Raw genomic sequence first — 16550 nt, 5'->3', positions numbered from 1 at the left:
GGCCGTCACAAAGTGTACTTCAAGAGAAATGACAATTTTGTGACATGAGCATTCTCTGCCTTCTGAAACTGGAGACAGCAACTCATCGTGCATGCAATTGGCCATCCAGCAGTAATGGCTTTCTGTTCCTGTAAACTGGGATTAGATTCCTGATCGGCTTTGACAAGTCATATCCTTCACTCTCCGAAACTCTTAGCTTACGTGTAAATAGCTTGAATAATTTGAGTGCCCTTAAAAGTGACAGACTAATGTCACACGCCAGAACCTCATAAAACCTTTCCAGTTCTGTGAGTTTGCATCAGTCCCAGATCACTGCAACTTTGCTGTTCCAGGCTTTGGCTTCCTCCCCAGACAAAGATCCCTGATCCACCTGATGTAAGCTGACCTCTCGTATGTACACTAACCACTGCCAGGCACTGGGAAGCTATTGGCTTCCACCAGCTTGTCTAATCTAGATTTGGCCTTAAATCTCTGGAGTAAAAGATGGATATCATAAACAATGGTAGAGGCTTATTATTTAGTAATATTTTAAAGCATTTTGAGTAAATCTGAGGTAGCAATGTCTAAAATTCAGTCAGTACCTTAACAGTGAAAGACTCCAAAGTGTACCTCAGTGTCTGATGTGCAAAAGGATTGAATTGAAAGGAGTGGGTAGGAAGACAATTGAATACAGAGAGTATCTCAGCTGAAAAACATCTGAGAAAATGCTGTTTAAAGTCAAAGTTACAAAGTGCATACTTTTCTATTGAGCGCTGAATGTATTGGTTTCAAATTAAAGGCTCACACAAAAGTTATCTCTGCTGTGTCTAATATGTAGTAATTGATTCTTCTAATTCCTAGGGGAGACATCTCTATTTAAAGTACAATTGAACTCCAAATTACCTTACAATGCTACCATGTAAGAAGTCATATCAGCCTCGCACCGAGTGTCACCGAGCGGTTTGCAGCCGCACACAGGAAGTTTGGACCCTTTTCATTGTGTCGCACTCTTTGGATGCTAAGGAGTTTGGTCGGCAGTCTTCCCCACCTTGTAGTTAGCAGATGCTTTCATTTCTTACTTTTCTGCTTCTGGCAGCAGAACAGAATTTGAAACAATATGGCTTGCTTTCAGTCACAGGCTGGCTTCGTGGGTTGGTTTTCCTTTTAAGCTTTGTCTGATTCCCTAAAAAGTACCTGTAATTACCCATGGAATATCAGGGGTAATACAGTAACCTGTTTTTATCATTGTTTGAATAAATTTGGGGGGAAAAATAGAATTCTGCTGGACCATTAGCTTATCTATCAGAGGAAAATGCATTTATAAGCCTCCATGTGGAAGAATATATAAAAATAAGTTGTACCTAGTCATCCGATCTGCACCATTATGGATTATAAAATTAGTGGCCTTACCAAATCAGTTTTTAGCATTATTAGTAGCCATAACTTCAGTCATCAGTGCTACAAAAGAGCCTGGCTATAACTAACAAACTGTATGCGCCTGTGTTTGTAATGCCTGTCTTGATAGTTTCACATATCAGTTCAATAAAACATCTTGTAGTCGCAGGGGAGACATTTGGGCAGGAACATCTCGGTGACATTCTTGCCATTCCCATTACCATCACCACGCACTCAGAGCAATATATGTTTTAAAAATTGATTGAGTGTGTATTTACAACACAGATCATGAGAAATGTTTTTTTAATAGTCAGAAACTCCCAATGATGCAGCCTGTGATCTGTAGCATTGATTTGGATTCTTTGATTTTAGTGCTACAGAATACAGTCATAAAACTTTTAGACCCCTAATGTCATAGGGTGCAGCTTCTTGACACAGAATGCTAATGCAAAAGGAGAGAGCTGCTGCAGGCAAGAACTCCAAACCCAATAAAAACCAAAGGCTTAAATTAAACATAGTTAACTGACTGAGGTTGGATTCTTATCATTTTAAATACAAAATATACAGAAATTGTTTGAAATGGCTAAAGGTTGAGCTGTGAAATTGCTCATGCAGGTAGACTTTCAGTGGGTTGCTGTGGCAGTGTGGAGGTAAGGCACTTGGGTTAGATTGTTCTCTCACCTCCCTTCAGGCAGTTTCCAGTAAGCATCTCTAAAAAGTATTTTATTCTGGAAGAGCTGTCTAAAGATAGGTGAAGTAAATTGTTTCTCCTTTCCCTGTTGACTAAAGGCAGTCTGGGTGCCTGACCTAGACACTTAACTCTTCATTAGCAAAGCATGGAGAGATAGGTTGTGGTTATGTCTTCTGGCTGCGCTTCGTGTCTTCTAATATGTGCAGAGCAGAAAGTTAGTCTGCTATAGCATACTCCTTTCTGTCTGGTTGCCATCCTGGTGTTCCTAACTGTTTATTTCTGTCAACATAAAACTGGATCAGACAATTAATTCCACCCTGGGACAGAGTCAAAAAATGAGAATGAAAAAGTGAGAGAAGTACAAAAAGAGTCTATTCACAGATGTTCGGCCAGATAGCTGGAGTGCCTTTTCCAAGTGTAGGAATTATAGTTTTAAATATTCTTCCAAGAAGTTAGTTGTAGGGAACAGTATGGGGAAGTTTTAGTTGTTATACAGAAGTTTCACAAATATGCTAGATGTGCTGGAGCTCACTTTGATAAAGGAATACCTTGCCATAGCTGACTGCAGTGAGATTACTGTCCAAAGCTGCCTGGAATCTCTCCAGTGCAAAAATTGAGTTTAGAAATGGCTGAAATTGCTTTGTTCCAGTTCTGCGATGACTAAACTCAGCTGGGACATTCAAGCTAACAGTACTGCAGACTTAAATCCGTGAATACAGTTGGCAGTTTTAGTTGACTGCCTTTTGTTCTGAGATTCATTCCTGCCGTAGATCAGCAAGGAGTGCGGACAGGTCCGTGCCTTCCCTGTAGCACGCTGTCCTGCCCTTGTAGCCTCACGCCGTGGGACCCACAGAGCTGTACCTGGGCCACACGTCTGTGAGCGCGGTGTGAATCTACCCAGCGCGTAACATCGTGGCTTGTTCCCTCTTGTGATTGTGGGGCTGCGGGCGGAGCGGTGAACCCACTGAGGGAATGAAATGGAAAAGAAACTCATCACAAAGGAGTCAGGTACCATAAGCTGATGCCCAACTGTATTTACAGTGCCTGTTCAGACCCGTGTCTCTGTGACTAACCTTTTGCAGTGCCTGCTCCAGGAGTGAATTAAGTTTCCCATCTGTCGTGGGCCGATTTCAGCACTGGATGTTACTATTCCAAAGGTTCCCTGCTGCTCCCAGGCGCTAAAGCTGTTAACAAGAGTGTGCCCCCTGGCCAGGCTGTGGCCTCAGGAAAGGCCTGCAGTAAATCCTCAAGACGCCGCTGCCTTCTCTGCACGTGAGCCCAGGGCCCCTTGCCACGCACCCCTCACAGCACAGAGCCCGCGCTGGCTTGTAGCAGCCCAGCAGGCGGGAGCTGCCCCACAGTGCTTGGGGATGCTGAATCCCTGTCACCTTCCCACATGTTTGGGAGCTTCCACAGTTGTGGGCAAGCTGAATGGAGGAGAGCCAGCTCAAAGAGGCTGTCTTTCATTGCTCCAGCTGTTCACAACTGCTCTACAGCTGACTGAAAAGGCATTTACTCCCCTTGTGTGAATAACTTTGAGGCACCAGAGTCTAAATTGCCAAAGCACATACAGCCAGTGCAAGATGTGTGTCCTGGAGCCATTGCAAGGACGCTGATGTTGAGAAGAGCTTGGTGATTTTTTTAGGGGCTGGCAGGTATCTGAAGCAACTCAGGGGAATGTAGAGCTGGTGGGAAGGATGCTGAGGATACCTGGCACACAACTACCAGGTTTTTAAAAGCTCTGTTCATATCTGCTTTCAAGAGAAATGCTGAGCCCCCGTCCGCCACAGATTATTTTGCCAGTTCATCTGTAAGTGGAGCAAGTACTGCTTTAATTGTAGTTCATCAGTTCCATCTGGTGCTCGGGTGGGAGTGGAGACCCTTTCTTACCTTACAAAGCAGTATATACCTTCCCTGCCAAGCCGCTCTGCTGAATAACAGTTACAGCCTGAGGCAAACTCTAAATGTAAAGATTCAGAACTGTTTCCCACTGGTCTTCCCACTTGGCTCTCCAGATCTGGCTGCTACCTAAAGAAATTAAGACCAACGATATTTTAGTTAAAGCAGTAGTGCACCGTACACAAAGGCAGAGATGTTGTGTGATACCAACAAAATTGGGTATGTCTGCTTTTTTTCTTTCTCTTTAATCAATAAAAATATGATTTCCCCCTAGTTCAAAGGAAATTGAATTTTCACATAGCAGGGGAAAACAAATGCCCTTCAGCATTGCTACCAGTGAATTGGGGCACCAGATGTCTTTTGAACAGGTCCAGCATATTGTCTCACCATTTCCAAGTTACTCTTTCATGATTCTATTTATTGTAGGCAATTATGCTTTGACCCAAAGACATAATCCTAGTGGAATTAAAAATCATGTGCCCTCTTTGTTAAAAAAAAAGCTGAGTCTGAGTTTATGGAAAAGAATTGTAGAGAATGAATCTAATGGGAAATTAGGCAGTAGTATTTGATGACTGTAAATGTATTTATTTATAACAGCTAATCTTAGTGGAAATGAAGAAATAAGATGAAATAATTAACTTTACTATTTATAAAAGAGTCTCTTTTATCCACTGTGAAATGCAGCCACCTCTGGGATGAAATGCAATGGCTGCTAAATGGCATAGAGACGTTTAAGAATGAAAGAAAAGAACAAATGTGCATTTGGCAGAGTAGGGAAAATGCAGCATGGGAGGAAAACATTTTCATGAAAATGTTGCCCCTATTTTTGTTGAAAACATATTTTTAACTGTCTCTTGTGATTATTCAAACTGGAATTTAGTTATAAAAGTAAAATGTCTCTGGCCTTGCAAGATGCACTTTGACATTTTTAATAGCTTCAATGCAGAAAAAGCATTTACTTTACAGTAAGAAAGAACACTTGCTTTCGAAAAGATAAAGGGCTTCGTTTTCCTCTCACAAGGACCAGTTTTACTGATGATTTCACTGGAGTTATTGCAGACTCAGAACAGTGCAAGTGCGGGAGGAATCAGAGCCATCACTCCAGCAGCTCTGGGACAGAGGTAAGAGTGCTGCCTACTGAATTAACAGCCCTTTTCATAAACCCAGGGAATGAAGGAGTAATAAAGAGGTTGGCTGGCTGTTGATGAATTCTCTAACCGTGTGCAGTGTATCCTAAAGCTCCAGTTAAACCTTTATATATCTCGAGAGAGAGAGTGAATGATATTGTAAAGAGCACTTTGCCAAATAAAATAGAAAGATCCGTGGGATTGTTGCACTATTACAAATGTCAGCACACAATTAGGCGTCAGTTTATATATATAAAATGTTTTACTGAGGTTGTTGAGTGAAGTTTACAGTTTATAACAGGAGACCTATTGAAAGATAAACTACCATGCTGTCTGTGATGCATGCACTCAAAAATTCCTCTGTTTAAATTAGATCACTATTTTTTTTTAAATGAAATTTATGCTATTTCACGGATAACTATTACCCCCAAATAAATCCACATTCAACCAGTATTATTTAACTTACATGCTAGCTGAAAGTTGCAGGGAGACCGAGTCTTGATAAATTGAAAAAAGGCAGCAAAGGGATTTTAGTATCTTAGCATCGTTGATTAAATGTGTGAAGCTAACTAAGAAAATAATCTGCAAGGAGAGATGTTGTGATAGCGGTCACGTCGTGTCATCGATTTGTATTAAATGCTCGGGAAGAGAGAGAGTGAAAGACAACTTTAAAGATTTGCTTTTCATTATGGCATGAATTGATGTTCAGCTACTAAAATGAAATAGGTTTGCATAAGAGTTACTACTGTCAAAACCCATTTGGAATTTCATTCTGTGCAGAGAAATTAAAATTTTCAGTGATTATAAGACAGACTTTCTTTTCTGAAGCAAGATTATAAAACCAGAGCTGTCCCTTGTTACTGGATCTTCAGATTAGGTGAAATTCTTACATACTGTTTGTTTTATCTCATCTCAAATTCTTTTTAAGTGACTTGCTGAATTCATATCATATTAAATTCAAGGAACTATGATGATGGAACAGAATGCTTGAGATTTTAACTGCATATAAAGATGTTCAAAGTTATAGGTCATACAGCTAATGTAAGTCAACCATCTGGGTGTATGCATACAAGAAATATTTATTTCAGTTAATAAAAGCATTCTAATTGAGTACACTGGGCAGATACACAATTAATTACGTGTTACAATTCAGTCTGATCTGATATCGGGAGCAGAACACTTGAAATTCAGAATCTCTTGACATTTTCCGTTCATTTCCATAACAATCATCCACTCAAGCCGTTCAGTTTTGGAGAAAAAGGGACACTGGTAAAGGACTTTGCTTTGCAGCATGCTTTCAGCATCCTGGGTTCAATTAAAATGGAAGAACATATTCTGAAATCGTGAGACTTGTCCTTTGAACCAGAATCTGCAGATGAACTTGTATGATCCCCATTGGCATAAATTTCCCAGATAATCTTAACTAAATCTTGGAAGGCAGAGGCAATTTTGAGGGGTCTCAAAGTTCTGACAAATTCCACAGCCCCTGTATTTTACAGCACATGACCGTGGCTAAGTGGTTGCTGTAGGAATTATGGGCCTATTATTGTAACCACGTTAATAGAAATAGAGAATTTGGCCATATTGTTTTATCCTCTTAGGAAAAACTGTTAGAACGATCAAACAGCAGAATTCACGGCAAGATCCTAATGGACGTTGTAACTGTGGATCCGAGAGACCCGATCAGCGAGGAGCTGTCAGGTTGTGAGGCACCACAGAAAACGCATGTGTAAGCTTTTGTGCATTTAAAGCTTTTAGCCTGTTATTGCAGTATTTGCAGCTATCATTTGTTTTAAAAGAAACAATGAAACAGCAAAATTACCAAGGTGATGACAGAATCAAATAGTTTTGCATATATATAATCAGATGTTCAGATAAAAGCACACGATGTGTGTACTCTTCTGAATGCGTGCCCACTGAAATAAATGCACTTGTATTTTCTCTTTAGGAAGGGTTTCTAGACTTGTAGTAACAAGCCTCAGAATTTTTCACTGCCATGCAAGGTCAGACCTTCAGACAGCTGGCTTACCTTCAAGTCCCAAAGTGTGTTGGTTTCTTGCTTTTTGAACTTTGGCTCTTCACTGCAGTGAAACAGTGCTGTTGGAAAAAGCCAGCAGATGCTTCAAGAAGGTGTCTCTTTGGAAGTGACACATGTGCTTGTCATCCCATCCCCACTGACATGTAGTGTGGAGCTTCTCCTCTGAGTCCCTGGGTGGATTCCGGATCAGGAACAGGAGCTTGTTTGAGGTGTCGGGAGGTGTCTTAATGTCATCATTTCCAGCTGTTAAAGGCTGGGGATGAGATGTCAGAAGGATGATCACGGAGTACTTTTAATTTGTGTTCTTGTTCTTGAGCCTCCAGAGTTTGTTTTCCAGCTGTTCTCTGAAATGATGATGGGTAGAAAATGCCTTCTGTCTCAGCAAAGGGGACGCCTCCCATCTAGTCAACTGATTCCAGAAAGTGGGGCTCAAAGAATACTAAATACCATAAAACTTGTAAGGAAATTGTGAAACCTCACAGCCCTAGGGGCTAGCCAGTGAAGCAAAAGACGTTTGGATCACATTTTCAGGCCAGAAGGGCTGCAAGGGTTCAACAAGACGAACAACTCTTGTATTTGCACGGATGATTTACTGCACTGTGGAGGATAGGACATCCTAGAAAATGGCCTTGCCACATTTTTAACATAACAGCCCATAATTGATTAGCTTTCCTTTTTTCACCGTGGAGATGTTTGAGTTAAGGCTACTGCGGCTTTTCCCCTGCACTCTCAGCAGAGGCAAGGAGTGAAACAGGCACAGGCCTATCGAGAGATCCTCGAGCTGTGCCAAAGGTTCAACTCCCCATGCTCTTCAGGCATGACTGTGCTAATAAATTTGCATTTCCTCCCCCAAGCTCACATCGCTTTCATCTCAACTGTAGGATTCGCTTTACTGGCTTGCAGCCAATGTCATGTCCTGTGAGGCTGAGGAAGGTGTTCACGCAAAGACAATACAGCAACGCTGAGCTCTTCAATCTGAACAGTGCAAACCTCCTCGGGAAAAAATGGGCTTTTAATAGCTCCAGCAACACAGTGCCGTCTCTACTCTGCCACACCAGTTACTAGCGATAATACATTACAGAAAAGACTGATAAATTTGTTACAGAGCTCAGCTATCAATACATTTCACCAGTAGTAGCCTCTTTCTTTTTATCAGCTCAGCTCTGTTTAATAGCTTTGTACCCGGATGACAATTTAAGTGATGCTAGACCATTACTTTTGGATTATGATCCAGAGTCCTGATGGAAGAGAAGCTAAAGTGTTAAACCTTAGGAAGGGCAAATGCATAGGTTTTAGACTGCATTGACATCCTGATGACAAAAGTAACCATAAACAAACATGAAACAGACCGTGTTATTTTTCTCAGACTTTGCCAAGCTAAACGTAGAGGCTTGTATAAGAGGCTTTTAAAAAAAATCCTATTATTTTCTGGAAATCTTCAGATACTCACTCTGGGACTGTATTGCTGAGATACTGAATTGGCAGTGTCACTTTGGCATTACTGGGGAAGCTTAGGGTAATTTTCCTTTCATACCTACCTTCTAGTGTGAATTGGTTCTTTCTGATGATGATGGAGTCCAACAGAAGCTGAAAACTGACCTCAAGGACTTTGAAAGCAGAGCCTTTGATGGACCGCATCTCAGTGTCCTACAGTGCCCTTTTTGTCATTCTGACAACATTTTGAATTTCTGCTAGGACAACCTGCTGTAATTTCTATGTGTTTATTTACAGCAAGACACCTAAAGAAAGGCTCTCCGAAGTTAGCATCTTAACTCTGCATGTGGAAACCTAAAATATACACAGTTTTTCAAAGTACGCATACAGCAGTTGCTATATTTTATGACTTTTTTTTTTCCCTTGTAGTGCCATTCAAAAATAAGATGATAATTAGGAGGATAATTATACAGTAGATTGCATTGATTACTAGTGCCTGGTGGTGGGCGCTGAGCAGACATACACTTTTAAACATCTAAGCAATTAATTTGGAGATAACGTTTATTGATTGTGTAAAAAGTTCCCACAAGTCGATCTCAGATGTGACACCCAAAGATGCATTGTTATGAACACAATAGTGAGCTTTGCACTGCGTGTGCAGTGAATCTAATGCTTTTTGAGTGATGTGTTATTTATGTATCAAGTCACCTTAGACACATTCTTCCTGGAGGACTGAGGTGGCAAATAAAAGCCTGGCAAACTTCGCCTTTGATAAGGAGCCATGATGGGGAGCTCACAGGAGCTTTCTCTCCTCTCCTGTGCAGCTCTTTCATCTCCACCTACAGCTTACCTGGGCCCTCTCCCTATGCAGGCTGGCACTGTTCTACCCCAGCTGCCCCCCTCTGGAGTCATTTTCACTTCCAAGCCCATCTGACATGGTTTAGAGAGGAGTGACTGCAACTGTGGCACAATGAGATGGTGCGCAAATGCCAATTAAAGTCTTGAGGCATTGACGGACAGTGTTGGAGAGCTGCCACTCTAAGCACAAGCAGACACCTAGGACTGGGATCGTCTGCTGTCACCCCTGCAGTGAGGACTGTTCTGCAGCGGGCATCACCACAACAGAAGTGTGCTTCAGGAGTTCTCCAAGAAAGGCAGGTTTAGATTTCAGCCTTTACCTTCTTTCCTCCCAAAAGCATTTCTGAGGGTTTGAACCTGGATGTTCATTTCCCTCATCCCTAATTTTTGCAGCTAACTTCATTACTATGCTGAAGAATTTCTAATTTGGGGAACATCCATGTGTAGTCCAGTCTTACTTGTTAGAATCTAGATGCGCAGCTGAGAACAAAGTGACGGCATTAATCTCCACAATGAAAATGTATTTTGGGACATTAGCACACATATGGTGAGGATTTTTAACCTACATTACTGTATGTAACTTTGCGGCTTAATTAATCAATTAGGATTAGTGCAGTTTGTAATCAAGTCCAAGAGTGATTGATGCATGCTGCATTAATTGCAACATTCCCATGAAGCATGTCATATACGCAGTCATTTTACAGCTGGATTTCACATTGGGTTGCTCATAAGCACTTAATGGAAGGAATGTTTTAGGCTTGCTATCAGGGAAATTGTATCACACAATATGCTATATATGTTGTACACCCTGCTTAGAAAATAACTCTTCCATCACTGATATATCCTCTTGCTCCTCCCTCCTGGTTCGATAGTTGGCAAAGTAGTCCATTTTCAAAGGTTTTCTGTTGCTGTGGAACAAGAGGTATAATTAAATTGTATCCCAGTAGTGAAGGTTTCTAATGATGATGAGCCAAAACTAATTGTATTGATTTGTTTATTACTGGCTTAGGAAGCTCATCAAACAAATGGACTGAAACTATTTCCATATTCTTATCTGTTTGGCAAATGAGAAACAAATAACACTTCCATATGTCTGTTTCATGGTGTCATGGCATTAATACTAATTCTGAAGTTAGACTCGAGCACGGGAAGGGAGATTATCCCCAGTACAGTGTATTTACAGCTAAGAAATGCCACATTTCTTTCCACATATGTGTCTTGGGATGAGCAAAATGAAATGATTTTCTTTCTTTTTTGATATAAATGTTAATACTAATGAAGGTTTTCTGACTGCCAGTACTGGAGAGTAGCAGGCTATGCCCAGAACGCGTAAAAGATTGGAGCAGCAAAGGAGACTGGAATTAAGTTCTTGCCTCCATGCACGTTTGTTCCTTGGCCTCTGTATTAAACAAAGCTGGATGAGTAATATGGACTAAAAACTTCTATGAATATTCATTTTAACTTTTAAATTAATTTACTTTCGATTCTCACATTAGCTCTGCAAACATGCAAGCAATCACATCTGGTATAAACGTTTGCAGAAAGTAAATTTTGACATTTCATATATGAGTTTTTGTAGGAACAGAGTTTTAATTTTGACTGTGCAGAAATACCTGTTAATGCTCCTCCTCCAGCTGTGGGCCAGGCACAAGTCTCTCTAACCTATGTGAAAAATCACTGTTGTTACTAGAACACTTAAAAATGCAGCAGAGCCAAATGTTTTATCAGTAAGTATCTGTGATTAATTCCTAGAGCAAAAGGCCATCCAGATTCATTTAAATGGGTGCCGATCAAAAACTATTGAAACCCAGCGTGGTCACTCACTGGCTTGGGAGTGTGCTATATCAGTCTTACCATGGATACAGTTGAGAAAATCCAGATCCAGGGAAAAAGGCCACATTAATTGAATAGATTCTTATTTTAGTTGGACTTTGGGGAATGATTGCGTTGATGCTATGAGAACATGGATCCCTCCTCAGTGACATGTTGGGTTAGGCCTTGGTTTGCTCTTAGAGTGATCCAAGCAAAGTGGTAGCGTAATCAGTTTAAAGCCTGAATCTGTTTTCAGTGGAAGTAAAAGCAAACCTTTTATTCTTTATTCTGGATAACATTAGTGAAAACTGCTATTTCGACATGTGGAACCATCCCCTTCAGTTTCTGAAATGCAGCTGGCTTCCTCTTGCACTCAGCTGTGTGTTTTCAATTACAAATGTTCCCCACATCTCACATCTCTTCTGTTCTGTAGCATATGACATATCGTGGCAACTTTTGTTCAACTAGCAGGTTTTGGTCCAAAGAGGATTCAGTAAAGTTGGAGGCTGAATTACCCTTAGGTCCCTCGAGAAGCTGATCCTGTCAACTTGGCAGAGCATTGCTCCGACTGCTGCACTGCATATTACATCGAGACTAGGGATAAGTTAATAACACTGGAAGTAGTGCTAAAGGTAGAGGGAATTATTTGCCACAGTTATTAAACTTTGACCTTTTTGATGCTTTAAAATCGTAAAACATTTTAAAATAGCTATGCTACATCCAGGATAGCATTACTGTAGGGAAAACCGCCTCTCCATACAACGCACAGCGTTCATGGCAGCACCTCACTCCATATCCTAATTTCTGTCCGTGGCAGCTAAGGGTGACACCTGTTTTGCGTTCCCATTGCACAGCTGCAGGGCTTTACAGGCTTCAACATCAGCCTCACAGCCCTGGAGCCCATGGATGGAAGGGGAGCAGCTATCCCATTTTGCAGGTGAGGAAACTGAGGCACCTGCCTTGTGTCAGGCACATGGTCTTCCGGAATAAGCAGAAACAACTGAGGAGATTTAAACTCGTAATTAGAGACCTACATTAGAAGATTTGGCTTTCTTGCTCCTTCTGTATTCGTTGGAGAGAAAGCCTCTTTTCACAGCTGTTGGAGTCCTTTTGAGAGTCATTGGAGAGAGAGGTGTTTAAAAATAGAGGCCTACTTAGGGGCCCTGGGTTGCCTTCTGAAGTTCTCTGTCTTCAATGGCTGTAGAAAGCCTGGGGAAAAGTGTCTCAATTAAGCTGTGTGAATATCCTCTCTCCCCTTGCTGTGCCTTGTGCTCTAATTATAAGGCAGCCTTTCTTCCTTGTTTGTGGCATTGCTGTGCATAGGGAAGAAACAGGTATCAGGGAACAAAAAATTAAAACTCTAGACCTCTGATCTGAGCCTACCTGGTAGCAAAACACCTCAAAGACAAGTGTTTTGCAGAGGTGAGATTTAGATTTGTCTCATTTTAAAGACACAAGACCCTTTGCAAAATTTAGATGCCTCCTGGTTTAGATCTTCTATGGAGCTGTCTTCCCTCATCCACGCAGGGCTGAATGAGCAGACAGTGGTCTCTGGGAATCAGAATTCACTACCACCCATACCGTGTTGACATTCGCAGAAGAAAATAAGTGTGGTTGTTTTTTTTTTATTATTATTTTTTGTGGCAACAAACACAGAGTGCTTTTTTCCAAGCTGTCTGAAAACCTGCCCATACATTTGTGCACACACAATTATTTTGTTTAATATTTACAAAAGTTGTGGAAGCTTTTGCATTTAAAACGGTAGGTGAATCAGAGGTCTTAAGAGCTCTAATGAGCCGGTCCTGAAGCAGCCATTTCCATATGTCATGTCATTTGACTGAAGTTTGAGTTCAAGGAAAAATGAGCTCTCAGCCACTTAGTATGCAGACATTTGCATGTGCCCTCCAGTTGCTAAGCTTTGCTCCAGGAGTCAGCTCTGTGGCCACTCCTTGTATTAACAATACAAACTCTGAGAGTTCAGTTTTTTCTTTCACCTTGCGATAATAAAAATATAAATGATGAGATTGGTCCCGCAGGTACCAAGCAAATGCATTGAGCACTGGAGCTCTAAATCAATGGGAGCAGCTCTCAGCACCGGGAGGGAAGCAGCCAGCATTTGCAAGATCAGATTTTCTGCGTGCAGTTAAAAAGATCTAGTGTCATTTCATTTCAGAGACATTAGAGGAGCATAAAGAAGAAAACTTCAAGCCTTTGAATAACACATTTGGATTTCTGCTTTCACGGTTTTTCTGCCTTTGCATTGCCTTCATGTTGCGCAGATGTGAATGTTAGAGTGCAAAGCAGTTCTCAGAAGTGAGGATCTGAGGATATTCGCTCTGCCCACTGTACCTCAGAACAGAAGAAAGCTACTGGCACCGTCTCCTTGTAATAATGAGGAGCAAGCGAGAGAGAAGTTTGTCACCCGGCAAGGCTGTGTAGCAGAAACAGCCCCTGCCTGTAGCTCACCTGACAGCAGCAGATATTCCAGGGAGAATTTACCCCATGCAGCAGACATCCCCTGGGCTAAGTTATCAGCTTCTTGTGCTCACTGTGCAAACATTCTTGGGAGGAACAACCCGGGAGATGGGATTTACTAAAAGCAAAGGCTTATCAGGACTCCCATTAGGTAAGGGACACTTTTACCTCCTATTGCACTAGCAGCAAAGCAAACAAACACCTGAATGCTTTTGAAAATCCTATCTTTCAGTGCTGGGATGTTTGTAAATATGCAAACAAAGAGGGATATGAGTAGGAGCAGAAGTGTCAAGGGATTTTATTTATGAAGCTATTGACAAATACATTTTGCTCTGTTTACTTACCTCTTCCCTTAAGGAGAAAGTAGACAGTCCCAAGGATCCTTATAAAACCAAGCAAAATTCTAATGTAGCACCAAAGCCCTGAATTTTGTGTCTTAAATATCACTAAGATTGCTATGCTGAGCATGGGATAGTGGGGAAGACAATAGGCAACAAGAGGAAAAAAGAACTCAAGGGCAATTAGGGAGAGCAGATTGTTGTAAAGATTAGATTGGTCTGAAAAGTGAAACTTCATGGCAAGCCTGTGAAATGCAAATATTAACCCAAAAGTTTTTCAGTTCTTAATATCATAAAAATGAATCTGCAATCTCTAATGTCAGTGGGAACAGTTCGAATTCCTGTACCACCCAGACAATTTGCCTCTTCCTAAAAATATCCTCATGAACAGCTCAGAAGCTGGAGAACCTCTGCAGGGCTCGGGGCTGCAGCTGGCACATCACGGCCGCTGCTCCAGGACTGGCGCTGTTTCAGCATGCTTGAGCACCCATTCCCAGGGGGGTCACGGAGACGGTGAGCCTCGACACAGGCTGGGTGGGAAGGTGCACGAGCACCAGCCTGGTTTGGAGGTGACCCTGTCCTCTTCCAAACCCAGGAGGATTCGCTCGCTTTCAGGGCAGCCTGTGCAAAGCTGAAAACTCACTTTGCAAGTGAATCAGCCAGTGTAATTCTTTCACCATCTACCTTTCACTGCCTTTTCCACAGAAGAGCAAACGCTAATGCTTTCTTTACTTTCCTGTCGTAGAGGAGAAATCAGCTGCTTGGTTCTTTTCCTCTGTTTTTGTTCTTACCCAGATGATTATCCAGCTTTGCTGTTGTAGGTTGAATAATTCAGGTGGAATGAACTGTGAGTTGAAACAAGCAGACAGTGTTCCACCACTTGTCCACTTAAGTTATTCCCAAATTGTCTTGAAATAGGACCTTTGCTCTGAATCTTCAATGATTACAGTGTTTCAGGTAGAGCTATGACTGTATAGTAAGCAGCTGTGTTCAATTTCAAATACTCAGGCATAAAATACATTAGCATTTTTTCTTTACCATATAACTGAAGATGTATTCTTTAATTTGAAGTGCTATTCTGGCCTAACACTAATGAGTCATGTCATTACACTAGGATCTCTTAAGCTTTTATTTTTTTAATGTTTCTTCAGTGCAGTTCATGTTATTAGCTGCTCCCATTAGTTCCACCTGCAGTTCCAGTACCAAGTTCATGTTCAGCCAAGTTATGTATTTGAGTGTCATAGAGTCAATATCTTATTTTCTTAAAATCTCAATTTCCCCCAAACTTCCATCAATAACATCTTTAAAATTCATTTGAAATGTAAATTTCTCAAAGTATAATCCATCCTGCTGTGTTCCAGAACACTTCCTTCTTATTTAATTGCTATAGACACTTTAGTTACTAATTAAACTTTATTGTTTATGATGCATTTCATTAATAGTTGTGATAAAAATTGCACATTCTAGCAGATGTTTTTGCATGCTAATGCCAGTAGTGGGGTAGAATTCAGAACTGATGGGAGAGAGCTCACCACAAAGGTTCACCCTTGCAGTATTGTAAGTACAAACTGAAGTTATAACTGTAGCGAAACTGCCCTAGAAGCAGTTGACCTTGAAAAAAAGGGTACGTGTCTGGAGTCTTTCCCTTCTTGTGTGATGGAATGAATTAAAGGTTCTTTAATTGTAATGAAGAGACTGGAAATATCACAGTCATTTGCAGAAGAATGTTTCAGATTACAAGGTTTTATGCATTTGAATGACAGAGCAAATGTTTAGGAAAGTTGGGGACATAGTTTGAACTAAGAATTTTTTAGGCTCAGAATTTTCTAAGCCTATTCTCCAAAACCCTGTAATTTACAGATATTAAGGCAAACACAAGTCTGAAGCTTTAGTACTAGGCACAGGAAGGGAGCAGGAATTATCTTTGATGGAAGGCAGTCAAGAAGACTGATAATTTATAACGGAGCTCTGTGACGAGAAAATGGCCTTAATTTCTGAATAGATAAGTTTGGTACCTCCCAGTCCCATGGATTCAGGGAAAGGTTCATTTATGTCCAGAAGCTCTGAAACTACCCATTATGGGAACTCCCCATCACCACTGTTTCACCGCCCTGCAAAACCCCAGTGTAGAACATCAGCCTTAGTTCTGCTGCTGGTGGTACTGAAATAGCATCTGGCCTATGCTGGATCTCCCAGAGAAAGTGGTGCAATGCAGTACTCCTAGTATTTGACAGTACAAAAAGCCACATTGATCCAGGTTACTTTTTAGAGTGGAGGATATTTATACCAGGATTTTGTCCTAGGGAGGCTATTGTTGCTTCTCTGTGCAGAAGAAAGACCCTCTCCCTTCTCAGACTCCTGCACAAAAATCCTCAGGGATGAGAGCAATGAGAATTGCTGGCTGTAATCTGCCACCCTGGCAGGAGGACCACAGGCAGATTTTTCCCTGGAAGACCCTCCCTTAGTGTCAGGCACAATTATAACCTGTCCTCTCATTTCCAAAT

The 16550-nt window shown here is 41.3% G+C and overlaps 1 protein-coding gene across 5 annotated transcripts in view; it reads left to right on the top strand.

Annotated features, from left to right (window-relative positions):
- The window catches only part of ST6GALNAC3 (ST6 N-acetylgalactosaminide alpha-2,6-sialyltransferase 3), a 239071-nt gene that overhangs the window by 177170 nt on the left and 45351 nt on the right, over nt 1–16550 (top strand). Inside the window, exons 4-5 of one of the 5 annotated variants that reach the window (XM_083846533.1) lie at nt 4986–5085; nt 6693–16548. The exons of 3 other annotated variants lie outside the window; for them this stretch is intronic. In XM_083846533.1, coding sequence (XP_083702659.1) covers nt 4986–5085; nt 6693–6824 — 232 coding nt within the window. In that variant the 3' untranslated portion in view covers nt 6825–16548. One more of the 5 variants, XM_083846537.1, reaches the window with a different exon arrangement.

Source organism: Anser anser (assembly GCF_964211835.1).
Source record: "Anser anser genome assembly, chromosome: 8".
In the NCBI taxonomy this organism is placed as follows: domain Eukaryota; kingdom Metazoa; phylum Chordata; class Aves; order Anseriformes; family Anatidae; genus Anser; species Anser anser.
This window is presented reverse-complemented; position numbering and strand designations above follow the sequence as displayed.